Source organism: Acanthopagrus latus, chromosome 24, assembly GCF_904848185.1.
Source record: "Acanthopagrus latus isolate v.2019 chromosome 24, fAcaLat1.1, whole genome shotgun sequence".
NCBI lineage: Eukaryota > Metazoa > Chordata > Actinopteri > Spariformes > Sparidae > Acanthopagrus > Acanthopagrus latus.
In genome coordinates, this window is record NC_051062.1 from 10,781,510 (window position 1) to 10,798,059 (window position 16,550).

Sequence of the window (16,550 nt, forward strand, 5' to 3'; positions counted from 1 at the left end):
TTAGTCGCCACTCCCTATATTAGAAGACTACTAGACGGAGGAGACTCTTAGTCGCCACTCCCTATATTAGAAGACTACTAGACGGAGGAGACTCTTAGTCGCCACTCCCTATATTAGAAGACTACTAGACGGAGGAGACTCTTAGTCGCCACTCCCTATATTAGAAGACTACTAGACGGAGGAGACTCTTAGTCGCCACTCCCTATATTAGAAGACTACTAGACGGAGGAGACTCTTAGTCGCCACTCCCTATATTAGAAGACTACTAGACGGAGGAGACTCTTAGTCGCCACTCCCTATATTAGAAGACTACTAGACGGAGGAGACTCTTAGTCGCCACTCCCTATATTAGAAGACTACTAGACGGAGGAGACTCTTAGTCGCCACTCCCTATATTAGAAGACTACTAGACGGAGGAGACTCTTAGTCGCCACTCCCTATATTAGAAGACTACTAGACGGAGGAGACTCTTAGTCGCCACTCCCTATATTAGAAGACTACTAGACGGAGGAGACTCTTAGTCGCCACTCCCTATATTAGAAGACTACTAGACGGAGGAGACTCTTAGTCGCCACTCCCTATATTAGAAGACTACTAGACGCTCAAAAAGAATACTACAAGGAAGAAACTATAATAGGACACTTTCTTTTCTACTAGATCTTTTCTTTCTTAGAAGACTAACTTTACTACTTTCTTCCAACTAAGACACTAGAAGACTCAGTTCACTTCCAGAGACTACTTCAACCCTTCCTTCTTGCTACTAGACCTCTCTAACTTATTTACTTTGCTTCCTAGATAGACTAAAACACTCTTCCAACTTACATTTACAAAAGACACTTTCATTTAGTAACTCTTATGAAACTTAGACACTTTCTTTCAACTTTACAAGAAGACAGCTAAGAGATTTCCTCCTACAACACTACAAAGAAACTAAAACTATATACTATGATAATGCTGGGGGGAAGAAGAGATGCAACAAAGCACATGATTAATTGCAGTCAGTGTTTATTTATTATTCATTTCATAGCAAACTCGTGTCAAGGGTTGTATGCTGGGGATGACCGTGTCTGGTGGAGAAAAGGAAAACAGACATCACTGTACAATATACACATACAAAAGGCTTTCCAGGTTAGGGTTTGGAATGCAACTTCACATCACTGCTCACTAGAAATGAAACATCAGTTCATCAAAATTTCCCCCCCAGTGGAGAAAACAGAAATGCATACAAAAAGACAGCATGCTGAGATTGCGTCTTTACCTCGTTTGTCACAGGTGCAATTCAGTCATCGCTGATGATGGTGGAGGAACAAAAGCTTCTGCTGGTGACAGAAAAGACAACAAGATTTCAAAAGCAAGAATTAGTTCTAGCTGTAGACATATTAAAATCATCATTTTAAAGTCTGGAATGCAACTTCACTTCCTTCACAGGTGCCCTTGTCTGTCTGATGTTTCTTTACCTCATTTGTCACTGGTGGAGAAGACAACAAGGTTTCCCGTCTCATCACTGCTTTGCTGGAGAGAAGAAAACAGAAAGAAAAGAATCATCAGCTACAGTCTACAATACTGATGAAACAATGAAATGAGGATTAAAAACCTTGGAAACAAGATGACCAAATCCACCTGTGTCTAATTGAACACAATGAGCCCTAATTGAGATTTCCTCAGCAAAGAAACACACACACACTTACCACTTTTTTTTTTGTCTGTTTTGTCTTTTTTCTGTCTCAAGGAGGGACTCTGAAAGAATCTGTGAAAAAATGTGAGCAGATCAGAATTAATTCACAAAGCAGCCAAAAGAAAATAAGCTGTGTGCACGTGTTTGCATGCTAGTCGGCTAACTCACCTGGATATCCGCGTTAATTGCAGACAACGACATAACGTGACACGTCGGTAGTTTCCCTCTCTTGGCAACACTGTCAACTCCTGTCACTTTCACCTCGACTTAGGACATTAATCATTAAGTTGCTCTGCGTCCTCCAAGTCTAATTTACTCACCTGTCGTCGTCTTCTTCTTCTTCTTTTTCTTCCCCCTCTTGTTCTTCTACGGCGGTTAACAACTTGGCGCATTACCGCCACCTACTGGTATGGAGTGTGGATTTTATACATTCTATTAATAAATAAAAGGGACCCTCACGTCTTCCTCATGTTTGTTCATTTGTGTTAAAATCCTCTTTGTGGATAAAGTCAGTATGGCTTTATTGGTGATAAAGGTTCAGATTTAAGTTATGTATTATTCATGCGGTCTTTCTGGGGGAATACTTTGCAGTCATTTGTGTTAAACCCACCCCAATCTGAAATTCTACCACTAGATGGCAACATTGAAATGTCCTGTTGCACGATGGGATTATATAAATCCAGTTTCAACATAAAGCAGCATGTTAATTCAGTGTGTTTTATTAAAATGATTCAGTCCATCAGTTTTGTGAAATGTGAAAAAACACAAGTCAAATATTACAAACAGAGGGTGCTACATTATGCCGTGTACAAATGTGAAATCTCCTCTCCCCCCCACCCCCCCAAAAAAAACAAGTATCAGTTCAAATCCAGAAGATATACAAAGTAAAGCAGTGCAAACATCAGTAAACAGAACGTAAAAATATCAGTAAGTTGATACAAAGTGCAACAAGAACAGATCCCTTTATAGGTCAATTTTAAAGTGTTAATATGCACAAAATCTGTGGTGAGACAATTTTGTAAAACACATTCAAACATTTTCCTTTTGGTCAAGATTCACATTTAAAATTCAATAATATTGCATCAATATATATTTATAATGTATGCACACTTAATAGTTAAGATTTGTACATGAATACATACTTTAACGTCTTGTAAAAATTCGACCAAATGTGCCCAAAAAACAAACAGGGACTGATTACATGTTTTTTAGCAGCATTGTTGGCGGGAAAAAACACCTGATTAGTCAAAAAACGTTTTGTTCAAAATAATAAGAATATAAATAAATACAGTATTGTGAAGACTCGTATCATAAAAACTGGCAGCCCTCTTCAGCAGGTTAGTATTACTGGTAGCCTAAAGACAGTGGTTTTATTGCACAAGAGCAACAGGGAGCGACTCCCCCTTGGCACGGACCAAACTCACTCAAATCCCAAAAAACTAAACGACTAAATGACAACCTGCCTTCCCCGAAGAAATTCTGCATAGAATCTGATTAACGACGCGTGAAGACGACCTCCACTGTTTGAGCTATTCTATGCAGGATCTCAGATTTAAGGTGAAGTTATCAGTTTACTGTAGTGAGTTACCCCGGCCAGCGGGGCCACTGCACTACTGCACCCGGGTCTCTTCAGTAGCAGCCGTCTCTCCAGGTGCTGTCACGAAGGGCACTGAGGGTGGACAAGCTCTTTGGAGGAGTCAGTAAACTGAGGAAATCAAGATGAAAGTTTATTGATGGAACCAACCCACAGGATGCTAAATAAGAGCCGATGATGTAAAAGCAAAGGGTTTACCTTCGTGTTGGTTGGGCCTTGCTGCGAGGGGTGGAGACTGGGGTGCCAACAAAGGAGGCGGGGCGGGGCAGGCTGCTGCGGGGCGTGGCTGGGGTTGACGTGGGTGTCCCTCCTCCACCAGGTGGTTTACTGAGCATTGGGATCCCGCTGCTGCCCACCCCGCTGTTACCCCCAGCACTGCTCAGAGACTGCAGGCTGGTGGAGGTCGGCATGGAGGCCGAGCCCTTGATTGTGGGGCTGACGTAGGCGGTGGCCTTTAACGTTTGACGTGACAAGGAGGTGAAGTTCCCGACGCTCTGGACCCTGTTCTGCAGCTGTCCGGGGGAGGGGACTGAAAGGAAAAAGAAAAAATCAGTGATACTTTCTGCTGAACAATACTTTAATTACATTATTAGAGGAGGAGCAGATGTCTTACTGGAGGACTGCAGTCGAGTCAGCCCACTGGACGAATCAAAACTCTGGCTGTTACGAAGCAAACAAGGGGAAGTGCTGGGATTGGTCGGAATGGGCACACTGGGCATGCTGGGAGCTCTGACAAGGTTAGGCATGCTCCTCCGCAGCTTATCTAACAGAGACGCACATAAAAGAATAAACGATAAAAGCAGCACTTAAATGCACCGTCCCTTCAGATGGCTCACAAACTGGCTATGATCTATTTTAGCCTAACAGCTAGTTTCCAGCCCCCTCAGTCAGATATACACTCGCTAACTCTTAATCCCATCAAACTCTCTCTCGTCTCAGAGCGGAAACACACGCCAGTCTGGGAGCTTTAAGAGCGGTTGTACAAGAGGCTTAGACAGAGTTATTATTACGTGGAGGGAACATCGGCGTGGGTCAGTTTGGGGCGTCGATGGAGGAGTTTAAGAGCGGAGGTGGGGGAAACATTTTAAGTGATGAAATAGTGGGTGTTCTCATCGAGAGAAGTTGGATTAATGATCATGAACAAAAAGGTTAGAGACTTCTGAGTTTAGAGCAGAATGATGTCGACTTACTCTCAAAATCGGCTGGATGCCACGAAGGAGTTTCCCCAAAACAGCACACACAAAATATACAAATACACACATAAATATTTCACATACAACAACATGTAAACAAAGAGATAACTGATTAGTAGTGCAAAACATGAGCAGAGTTTGATCCACCTGTATTTCAATTATTGATTTATCTTCTGCGAAGAAGAAGAAACGTAAAATCAGATTTAAACCAGATTTAATCTTATATCTTGAATATTTAAGCTTCTTTTGAGTCTTGCCTTCTCATCAGCTCAATAAGAATCTGCACAGACTTTCGGGATGCAGGTTAGATAGAAGTTATGTCTCACCTGATCCGGGTCTGAAGCCCTGGGGCTCGGCTGCGCTGAGGCTGCCCAGGCCCAGGCCCAGTCCCTGGGGTGGAGGCTGGAAGGCGAACCCAGCGGAAGGGTACGGCGGTGTTGAGGGGGTGGAAGGAGGGGTGCACAGGGAGCTTGTGCTTCTTCGCCAGTCTCGGATGCTGGAGAAGGTGTGGGAGTGCGGAAGGCGGGTGAGGCGTGGCTGCGGCGGGGGCAGGAGGCCGTAGTCTTCGTCGTCCTCCTCGTCTTCCTCCTCCAGGTCGGGGCCGGCGCTGAGCTGGCTGAGCTGGAAGGTGAAGCTCTGGCTGCGGCGGTTGGCCAGGACCGACGACGTGCTGGCGTAGTCCTGTCTTAGACCTGGGGGAGCGAGATATGAGGACAGGCGAGCAAAACACACACACAAACACACATGGTAGGGACACACAGACACACACAATCGTCACCTCCTGGGGTTAATGAAGCTGAAGTAGCGATGGGCTCTGAGATCTGGTGCCATATGTTAAAATATTAAAGAGGAGGGAACAATAGAGACAGATGGACAGCATGAGAAGAGAGCTGGCAAACAACAACACACACAACTAGAAAAAACTGGAATACACACAAAATACACAACATGGAATCAGTTTTCACAAAAACACTGAAATTATTTTTTACTAGATTTTGTCTGAAATGCAGGTGAATATTTAATATTTAAGATAACTTTAGATCTGACCAAAACTTTTCTGTTACACAACAGGTGAGAAAATTAAAACTTAAACTGCAAAAAATACCAGATTTTCAGTCTGTAAACATGGTGGAAAACGTAAACGAACGGCTTCTGACGCAGTGAGGCAGTAAATGTTGTTAGTTCCACCTGTGAACGAGTGAAATATCTGCCATGAAGATGGTTTATTAAACCCTACATTCGTGCCATATTTTCACGCCTCCGGCCCCACAGTTTGGGAGCCACTGACCTAAAATAAGCAACAATACTGGCAGCGTGGTGCGAGATAAATTCCCTACAATTTAGAGCTTTAATTATACACCAGAGCAGAGCAGAGCAGAGCTGTGCTGCGGAGAGAAACACTGCCGTCAAGATGTGTTAAATAACTTACTCTCCTCCTGCAGCCGGGCCATCACCTGGACGTCGGTGAGGTCGTGCAGTTTGTATCCCAGAGCGATGGAGTCGTCCTCCGCCTCTGAGGCACCGAGGTCGCTGTCCATGGACGACTGGGGGCTGAGGGCGGAGCGTCGCAGGCTGCGGCCTTCAGAAACCAAAGACAGACGAGGTGTGAGAAAACTGAATCTGCAGGTTTTTTCCTGCTCTGAAGCTCGTTTGCGACTCCACCGCAGGAGTTAAACAAATGAGAGTTTTGGCAGCTCGGTAATGAGAAAAGCCCCCTCGAGTCCTCTGAGTGCTCTCCACGTAAAGATGAAGGATCCAAACTAATGGACTCGGATACTTGGCTGGGAGAATTAGAGCCTATTAAGCGGCAGTGAGGCAGAATATTATCACAGAGGTTATACCAGCGTCTCCTCGCTTAATGATATTCATCAAATCTGAGCTCCAACCTGCTCTTTAAAATAATCCTTCCATCATCTGTGTCGTTATAATTACTTTTGTCACATTTTGCTCTTACATGGTCACACAGGAGACGATTTCTGCTCCTTTATTGGGTCATATTTCATCCAACTACTTCCCTCTACAGCATTCAAAGTGTTTACAGGGAGGTAAACGTGGTTACTCTCTGAAATCTGGACAAGAGATCATGCAAATATCTCAAATCTATCACCGCGATCGGACACATCTCCACAACTAAACTGCTAAAGTTTGTAAAGACAGCGCTCTTAAGAGTCACTTCCTGTCTGGAGGTCAATTTAGTCTAATTGGAGATTTGAACAAGAGCACAGATAATGACTGATCCTTTCACTCCACGGCCACTTAAGGAAAAACTGGATGCATTACTTTAACAAGCCACAAATCCTCCTATCAGATTTTCAGCCCAACAGACTTTTAGTTTTGGTTCCAACTAGGCCTCATGGTTCCTGTTGGGACTGAGTATCCAAAGGGAGTGATTACATTGATTGATTGCACAAAAAATATACCTTTATATACTCCTGTCACAATTTACCAGGAAGAGTTATTTTTATGTGTTTTTTTAAATGTTCCAAAATCCTTATGGAGTAAGCTCAGCTCTTATTGATGACACACAAATGAAGCGGAGAGATGAAAGTGAGTTTATAAAGTGGAACAACACACGGAGTATCTCAAGAGCATTAACCCCAGATCTCTGTTTGGACTTGCACCATCATGGAATTGATCCCGGGGCTGCAGAGCCCCCTGTGGCAGTCAGTTCCCTGCAGCTGAGTCTGGAACAGTCACCAATAATGCACAGAGAGGCTGCGGCACGCTTTGATTCCCGCGACTGAAAACGCAGCTCGGAAGCTGCTGCAGAGAAAATATTCTGCTCACTCCCACGACTTCACAAGTTGAAGTAACGTGGAAGAGAGCTCGCGGCTGACCCAGTTCCAGACGCGGCGTCTTCCACCTGCACATTAATATGCTGATCAACAGAAGAACATTCAGTTTGGTGTGAGGAAGGGGCGTCTAAAGCTTACTGCGATGGTGAGGGAAGAACGTGGGAGTCCTCTCAGATACAGGGGAGAGATCCTTCCCTATGGGGCTCAGCGTCCGATGGAGGGCCGGGTGGAGCGGGGAGGAGAAGGATGGAGCTACAGGATGAAAGTACAGAGTGTGACTTCAAGGGTTGAAACTCAAACATCATGGACAGTAGAGGCGTGTAGCTGTGAGGTTACCGTGTCTGTCAGATGGCTGAGGGGTGGAGCAGGGTTTGGCTAAAGGGGAGGAAGCACCGATGGGCGACACTCCGGCCACTCGGCTCAGGGGAGGAGGAGGAGGGCCGGGGGTGGAGGAGCAGGTGGAGGTGGAGGAGGGGGAAGGGCTGGAGAGGGAGCTGCGCCACCTGGAGACTGAGGAGGAGGAGACATTTATACAATCATACAAGTATTCTTCTTACTAGTATCATTTTTTTTTTTTTTTAAAAAGGAACAATATGCTTTTTTCTCTTCTTTCGTTGTGTTTATCAACACGCCCCAGTTCTTCACATCAATCACTCCGTTCTCTCTCTCCAACACGCTTTAATCCTTTCGTCTTTTCCCTCTTTTGTGTTTTGATTTCCTTTGGTCTGGTGTGTTTCGTGTCCTGTTGTCTGATGTCTTACCTTTTGTGTCATATTTTTGTCACATTTAAATAACAAAAGAATAAGAATCTGTTTTTGCTCACATACAAACAACAGTGCAGACACTCCGGATCGTTCTCTTTCTGCAACCTATACATATTATTCATCTCACTAAATGGTGATTTACATTTGCTAATAAACACATTTTTATACCAAAAACTCACAGTCCAAGGGATATACAACCCACAAAGTTTGCAACTAATAATTATTTTGAATATCAATTAATCTGCAGATTATTTTCATGATTAAATTGTTTGCTAATGTCAATTCCAGTTTCTCAGAATCTAAAAGGTTTTTCTTTAAATGTCTTGTCAGGTCAAAACCTAAACAGACTCCCATCTCTACAGTTTATCGACTGCCGCCTGGCAAAAGATACAGATGTTCCCACTGCTGTACCACCAGACTGCAGAGCAAAGTTTTCTACTCAGAACTGATCTGAACCTAAAATTGATGAAAAAATTTTTTAGCTCTGATTTGGAAATTTTTTAAATTTAATCGATTAACAAAACAGTAGCCTTCATTTAGTCTTTACAGGATACAGAATATGAACAAAAACTCCCCTGTTTTCTCCTCAAAGCTCTGAAACCACAAAACTGCCTCCAACAACAATAAACATAAATACATAAATATTCATAGACGACACACAGACATGAAGAGAGGCCAGTGCTGTGCAGCGGTTACCTCACCATCACTGTGACTGTCACCCACCGCTCTATTCAAACGCTCCACAACAAAGCTGCATTCAACACACACACACTAACACACACACACACACACACACACCCCCCTCAGTTACTATTCATGGCCGTAGAGGAGAAACTTGAAGCAGCCGAGAACAAAGAATAAAAATGTGCTGCGTCGTGCATCTTATTGAAGGCGCAGGAAGAGGATTTCTCTGTGTTACCTGTCAATGTGAATATAAGCCATTTATCTATGAGGGGGTGATGGTGGTGGTGGAGGAGGTAGAGGAGGTTGGGGGTGTATTCCTTTCATGTAAATGGTTGCCACGGCAACAGCTCTCCATTTCACTGTACTCAGCCTCCGCCGGCAGAGAGGGAGGGAGAGTGAGAGACAGCCGGGCCGAGCTGGTGGGAGGATTCCTCCTCACCCTGATGCCTGTTAGCCTCTGATGCAACAAGCCGCACAGCTGCTGCAACTTCACGAGGATGAGACGAGTCAGAGGTCGCACCGCCGCGACCCAGATACTGGCAGGGACGGCTGCAGACGCCGGCCAAAAGTACGTGGACGCCAGAAAACAGCAACAATGGCCTCGTTTTCCAGTTTGATGAGGGAGACAACTGACAGATTGCAAGCAAACCAAAAATATAAAGCTCCAAAATGAGTCACTGAACGTTTTCTTTTGCAATTGTGAAGCGTTTTGTTTTACACTGAACAACAGTTATTCATTTTTTCATGTAATACTGCATAAATTAGCTATTTTTTGGTATATGATATCTGAAAATTTGGAGGGGGGAAGCACTTGCTTGCTGCTTTGTTAAGAAGATTGTTACCACCTTCATGTCTCTACATTCAATATGAATCTGAAGCCAGCACCTAGTTAGCTTAGCTTAGCATTAAGACTGAAGGGGGGGGCACTAGCGTGGTGCAGTACAAAGGAAAGGAAAAGCAACCACCCAACAAACTACAGGGCCTCGTTTCCACAGTTTTGTCTTGAGCTGCCCACAAGTTTAGCATCACTGAGCGTAGATTGATACCATTCCTATGTTCAAGACATGTAGCCATCTGAATGAGAATGTCAAGCTATTCTGTACGATAAGGAACATTCCTTGCAACCACTTATACTCTTGGATGGTTTTCTCGATGAAACTTGTGTCTCTCGTAAGTTTGTGGCATCGATGTGTGAAGTGCCTCCACCATGCCAGAAAAATATTCAATTACCACAAGTGTAGATGCTTTTACAAGCCAACCGCTGACTGAAGTCAAAAGAGCAGTGGGACACAACGCCGCCTCCACAATCCTAACGACCTTATTTTGAAAGTGTGTGAAGGCGCAGCGGCTTCGCTCGCTCACACGCAAACACAAACTCGCCCACGCAGGTGATCCATCTCCTCTCATTAAAGACTTCTGGGTGTTAAGCTGCCTGTTTACTGGAGGCCGTGGGAGCTTTCGCCTCCATTCACACTTCTCACGCAGCATGGCGAGGATTTCTCTACATCTGGACTGAAGACCGATGAGTCCATCTGCTCGATTATTTCAAATGTGCACTCAGCTGATGCGACAGTGAGAGCTGAGTTTACTTTTAAAGGAAGCTCTGTCGCTTCTTCCTCAAACCCTCTTCCTTGTTCTTCGGAACTACTTCTTCCTTCCCTCCCTCCCCGGTGTTGCATTATATAGTCAAGCAACGCTTGTAATCATGACAGACAAGCAGGTCAGATGACCCTGCAGGCCTGATCTGCTTAATGCAATGAGACGTGGACTAGATTAAGACCTACTGTCCTGCTGAGCCTCATTAGAGTGAAGCTATGAAGGTGATCCAGCTTCAACCTGCTCACTGAGGCCACAAAGGAAAAGTATCTCTGGGTTGTTAGTTTTAGAAAACTTTCCTACTACCACCACCTGAGAGATGTAGCCCTGTGCTTGGTTTCCCAGTCTGGGCAGCTATTTCCTTCCTTTGAATACTGATTTGGATGGAGAAACTCTGACTGGCTCTAAAGTTACATAATAAGTAATGTGACATAGGAAGAAGTATTATTCTGATTCTCTTCACTGACGAGGTGGTTTCTTAACAAAAATCCACCAACTGCTTCTTTTTCTTTGTGTAAATGATGCCAAAAACTGTAATTCTCCAAATATATCCATTATAGAGAGAGCTACAAATTAACTGTGCGATGATCAATACAGACCCAAGCAGATTACCCAGCAGGGATCCATCTCAAACTGAGGAAAATTATATTAATTCTGGTTCCTCTCCGCTTCCCTCACAAGACAGCAAGAGCATTGAGCTGTTCAGTCTAGACGAGTAACAATTTAGCACTTCTTCTTGGCAAGGATTTGTGCTGTGTGAGTCAGTGAGCTCCTGTGATTTTTTGGCAAGGCACCTAAAAAGCTGTGTACACATCAGTTTTAAAATAGCCTGAAGGTGAAGAGCATCCTGTAAACTAATCCACTGTCTCAGCCTTCGGTTCAGTCTGACTATGACCGAGAAACAGAAACAATGTAGGTGAGTACAAAGACATCTTGTGTTTCTTGTTTTCTGTGTCCATTTTATGTTTGTCTCCCGAAGAAGTATATTAAAATAACCACGAAGAAAATGTGAACTCCAGCTGAACTCCACAGAGACGCTCCAGCATCGTTCATTAGTCAGCGAGAAACTCCTACACATGCACAAACTGGACCTAACAGAATCAAAATCAATCCTACATCTTTTTTGCATTCTGATTTAATACCACTGGTGATATTAACGTTTGCAGAGTCTAGAAATAAACCCCTGCCTCTTTGTGAAGTTACAACCATTGCTAGCTACTGTAACATGCAGGCTTTTGGACAACCTCCAGCTGCTCAGCATCTGCTAAAGCCATTAGCATGTTAGTTGCACAATTTAAGAGAAAATGCAGCCAGAATTTCCCCACTGCTAACATGCTAGCTTGACAGTGGTAAGTACTAAATATAGCCATGTTTGCTGTTGAAGTTTATTATGATAATGTTGGGTGTTTTCTTGCAGGTGAGTGATGGCAACGATACACTGCACTTACAGTACAAAGCACCTGAGCCTGTTGTTTAGAAGCTAGCTAATTCAGTAGCACAAAACACACCACCTCTAAATTTGTTGTCCAGTTGTTAACTAATACAGCAGCACTATGTACACAACGCAAGTCTATTTTTCTTTAAACATGTAGCCCCTTAGCCTTTTGGTCAGCAGTTAGCCAGTTCAGTAGCCAAACAACAGAGTAAGCTAACATTAGCACAAAGCACACAGCCCAATAGCCAAGCTAACCCAGTTGGTACAAAGCTCAGATAGCCTTTTGTAAACTAAAGTAATGTTTAAAATCTTTAATGAACAGAAACTTGATCACAATAACTTTTAACACAGGCTACGACAACAGTGGCAGTCTGGTGGTTTGTCTAGTCGTCTCTCATTGTGCACCGTCTGCTCTTGTACTATGACTATATGACACTATCCCCCCCGAGGCCAATTAAAGTCTTTTTTGTTTCCGCACACAAACAAATCCGTCGCCTCGTACCTTGTTCCAGTCGAAGGGACAGCGATCTCCTGGCGGCCTCCACCTCAGATTTGGGCGAGTCCAGACCCTGTCGGCACCACTGCAGAGGGGTGAGGGAGTCGTCTGAGGACTCTCGAGCTTTAGGCGACACATACAACCTGGAAAGAGACACAAATTAAAATGGGTCAAAGGACTGTCTTAGCTGCCACAGGACCAAGTAAAACCGAAGTGATTACAATTCATCAGTAACAAGAACAGCACTGACAGTGACAGTGCTAACACGTGAGGAAACATCTCTCTGGGACCATGAATACCTGTGCCAATACTTAGTGGACAGTTAACCTGCTGGGGCCACTAAAAGACAAGTCAGGGGATCATCGAGCCTTTGGGATGTGTCCTCTGGGGACCACAGATGACTGAACCGGAATTCATGGCAAATCCATCAAGTAATTGCGGAGACATTTTAGTCAACGCCCAAAATTTAACCATTTAGTAAGATAGAAGATGCCATCCATGTCGCCACAAAAACTTCAGTTTATAGAGTTTATATAGTTCCACTTTAAAAAAAAACATATTCCTGAACATAAGGCGAACATTTTATTTTGTTTTGATCCTGGGTTAATACTGATGTTTCCCTTAAAAACACTAATCACAGAGGACAGTAACAGGTGCCATCGCTCTAGGATCGGATGGTCATGACATTAGTAAAAGAATTGCCCTGTTGGGACTATTCCTGCATGAGATCAGATCAGATCACGACTCCATCTTTCCTTTGTGCCACCTCCTCCTCCTCCTCTCTCCTCCTGAAATCTCTCCCCTGGCTTTAAGGTGATGCTAAGCTTCTGAGATGCGAGGACGACGAGCTGCTCTGTTCAGACGAGGTGGATCAGATTATTCTGACAGCCCTGAACTCCTCCACCACCGTTTCTGCTCTGCGGGTGAAACACGCAGGGAGCTGAATTATAGATTAAAACCTTCAGCGGCATCAGGTAGATGGAGTTTGACCTGAAGGGGACACAAACACACCGCAACTGGTGCTATTCCTAGATCCAGGGAGGGGAAACGCCTGCTGGAAGGACCCACCAAATGAAAGATTCATCTGATGCGCTGTGGCGCAGAATCGTTACTCTTTTGATCTGCTGTGTTTTATACCATGTAGTCGACCCTCAATGGTGTTAATAAGGCGGACGAAATAATAGAAACGGCCCCTGTAATGGGCCTAAAGTTGAATCAACACATAGCAATGATTATTAGTTGTTTGAGTCATTTTTTTTTAAAGAAACCAAACATCAAAATTCTCTGATTCCACCTTCTGACATGTGAATATTTCCTAGTTTCTGTCCTCTTCTATGACAGTAAACTGAATATCTTTGGGTTTTGGACAAATCAAGACACATGAGGACGTCTTCGCAGGCTGTGATCGAAATTTTTCACCATCTTCAGAAGCAAAAGAACCAATCAATTCATCGAGAAAATGAAAACAAATGTTACAGCCACGCTCTAAAACATGTGAACATTTAAATCATCATGTAGGAGACGACTGCAGGACTGTTGTTTACGACTGGCAATTTTATAGCTAGTTGAACCTATTAAAGTGGCAACTGGAGCCCAAATCTCAGCCTGTAAACACACTTTATTTAGTACATAATCTTCTGGTGAACTGTTCCTTTAAGTGTAACATAAAGCACATACACTGATGGTTTTCTAGTAAAGACCACCTCTAACGGACCACTTATTGATAAACTGATAAAGCAGAATCAATCAGTAATGAGAGCAGCTGTTCTCACACCGAGCAGCTTCCTGTTGACAGTTCAGCCTCCATGTTGAGGCTAAATCAGCAGAATCTCACTTCCTGTTTTGGATTTAGTGTCTTTTGCAAACACGTCAAATGTCCAAAGATCAAACTAACAACTACTTTTTTATTGTCCACTAGTCTGTGGATCATTTTCTTGATTAACTGATCTATGAAATGTCCACGATGACGTCCTCAAACGTCCTCAACCAAAAGATGTTCAGTTTACTGTCACAGAGGAGGAAATAAACCAGGAAATCTGAGAATTTGGACCCATTTTCCTTTAAATATCAACTCAAACCAATTAAAAGATTGTCAAGATAACCATTATAACCATAGTAGTTGGAATTTAGTTTATTTCAGACAATAAAGGTTATTGTTTTGGTAAAAAGGTGTTCTTTAAAACATGTGAACATTTAAATCTTCTCTGCGTTTAGGGATTAATGCCAAAAATGTGCATATATACCGACTAATATATTGGTATCAGACATTCTTATATTCCTAATATTGGCCTCAGAGCCAAAAATTGTGTATCGGTATTATGTCATGATTTTTAGAGAGATTTCAGCTAAAGGATTTTAGATTTGGGGAAGAAATTGTGATGAGAAGAGAAAAATCTTAATTTAGTTTGAAATCATTAAATATTCAGTGGAGTGTTTAAAAAAAAAAAGTGTCATTAATTACAGCAATTGACGGTTTGATGCAAAAAAAAAAAAAAAAAAAATGGATACAGTGTGTTTCATCAGGCTGTAATTGAAAGATGATCAAAATAGGTGACGGCTAATCGATTAATTGATTAATACATGCATCTGATTTCGGGTCGTGAACAGGCTGCAGCTCTGACTACAGGCCCCCCTCCCCCGAGCTGTGCTGCTTTGTCCGGGCTGCAGGAGTGTGGACGGGCCGGATCAGAACCACCGCAGACAATGAGCCCATCACACCTGTCACACATGATGCCTTCACGTGTCTGCAGCTGCAACAACAACAACAAACAACAAAAAGGGACACAAAAGCAACAAATGGTTACCATGTCTCGTCCGACTCGTCTGAGCAGGACAGAGAATTCAAGTCCAAAAGTTCCAGCTCGTCCAGAACCGACGGCTCGGATCCGTCCTCCTCCTCATCATCCTCCTCATCCTCCCCCGCAGCTCCGTCTCCGCCCGTGTGCGGGAGGAAATAGTCGAAATGCTCCTCTGGAGGCACGAACGACCCCAAGGACGCCTGCCGGAGGAGGGCGGGCAGCGGGCCGGACAGGCAGAACCCGCCGCCGCCGCCGTACGTGCCCGTCGCCCGGGTCCGCAGCTGCTCGTTCTGCCGCTCCAGCTTGCGGACCAGCTCCTGCAGCTTCTTCACCTCCAGCTCGGCGTTCAGGCTGTTGCTGTTGTGGTCCACGTCGGCCACCATCGCGGGGTTCAGCACCGCAGCCTCCATGTGATACAGCGCCGTGTGAGCCTCCAGAGTGCCGCTGCTGCTGCTGCTGCTGCCGGCGGGAGGAACCAGACTAGTACCGCTGTCTGGACGGAGCTGTAACTCCACCCATCCAACATACACATACACATACACATACACATACACACACACACACACACACACACACACACACACACACACACACACACACACACACACACACACACACACACACACACGCCTCTTTAACCCACAAGCCTGATTTCAGGTAGAAGCAGCACCTGTCAGTCTGAACTCAGGGCGAACATCCTCTTTCACTCCAAACTTACCTTTTAATCCTTAAAACAGATTTAAACGTTTTTAAAACGCGTTTTTTTTTCTGTAACAGCTGATTCTGAACCAGATACTGTTGCTCTGCTGATCGATATCCCAACAATCGATGAGCTGATTGCTCTGATGTGATAAAGGTGTGTTGTAATCAGCAGATGCACCTGGTCGACATTTATGCGCCTCTGGCGACATCTAGCGGCAGAATGTGGTCATGACAAGCATTTTTGAAAAATTAAGATTTTCTCTTAAATTGAGTTGAATTAAAACATTTTTCCCAGCAAAATATGATCAGTTCAATCATTTGATCGTCAAATCTGAAGATTTGTACTCTATAATTTTATGTTTATGTTTTTAAACATGTCAAATTCGACTTCGGATGAAAAACAATCTGAAAAGTTAAAATTTTCTAAAAAAAAAAAAACTTGTGCAAAATTATTTTTTTCTTTCCAAGAACAGTAATTATTGTGATCCAGAACTGACAAAATATGACCAGATAAATCATTGAAATAGATTATTAAATTAAGATGGAGCCGAATCACATTTTTTGTTCAACAAAATGTGATTACGATGTCCTGAAACTAAAAATAAACATGTATAATGTCCCTTAATCCCCAATTTGCACCAAGCAAAACACATCAAAAGCAAAAATAAGATCTGCATCTGTATAATAAACAGAAGTAGAGAAAAGGGAATCTGATGTACTTAAAACAAACTCTGTACAAGAAACAGCAATTTTAGCTGGAAGTAAAAAAGTAATTGCCTCCAAGATGGTATGATATGATGATAGTATAGTGGAAGTGT

General features: G+C 43.6%; 1 protein-coding gene across 2 annotated transcripts; it reads right to left on the minus strand.

Annotated features, from left to right (window-relative positions):
* Positions 1-2,378: 2,378 nt before the first annotated feature.
* LOC119014951 (SLAIN motif-containing protein 1-like) lies at positions 2,379-15,905 on the minus strand. 2 transcript variants are annotated; one of them, XM_037090411.1, is made up of 11 exons: positions 15,749-15,905; positions 15,037-15,533; positions 12,239-12,375; positions 7,594-7,767; positions 7,396-7,509; positions 5,892-6,041; positions 4,789-5,154; positions 4,460-4,471; positions 3,883-4,032; positions 3,468-3,798; positions 2,379-3,380 (listed from the first exon to the last, which is right to left on the minus strand). In XM_037090411.1, exons 2-11 carry the CDS (start codon positions 15,438-15,440, stop codon positions 3,305-3,307), a joined length of 1,914 nt encoding a protein of 637 aa, XP_036946306.1. In that variant the 5' UTR covers positions 15,441-15,533; positions 15,749-15,905; the 3' UTR covers positions 2,379-3,304. The 2 variants fall into 2 exon arrangements, with proteins under 2 accessions (XP_036946306.1, XP_036946307.1); XM_037090412.1 differs by lacking the exon at positions 4,460-4,471 and having other exon boundaries at positions 2,382-3,380.
* Between the last annotated feature and the right edge of the window lie 645 nt (positions 15,906-16,550).

Coding starts and splice junctions, on each gene's coding strand:
- LOC119014951 (XM_037090411.1), bottom strand. CDS start 15,440: ATGGAGGCTGCGGTGCTGAACCCCGCGATGGTGGCCGACGTGGACCAC. Junction 12,376..15,036: donor GACGAGTCGGACGAGACATG/GTAACCATTTGT, acceptor GTCTCTTTCCAG/GTTGTATGTGTCGCCTAAAG. Junction 5,155..5,891: donor GGCCCGGCTGCAGGAGGAGA/GTAAGTTATTTA, acceptor TCGCTCCCCCAG/GTCTAAGACAGGACTACGCC.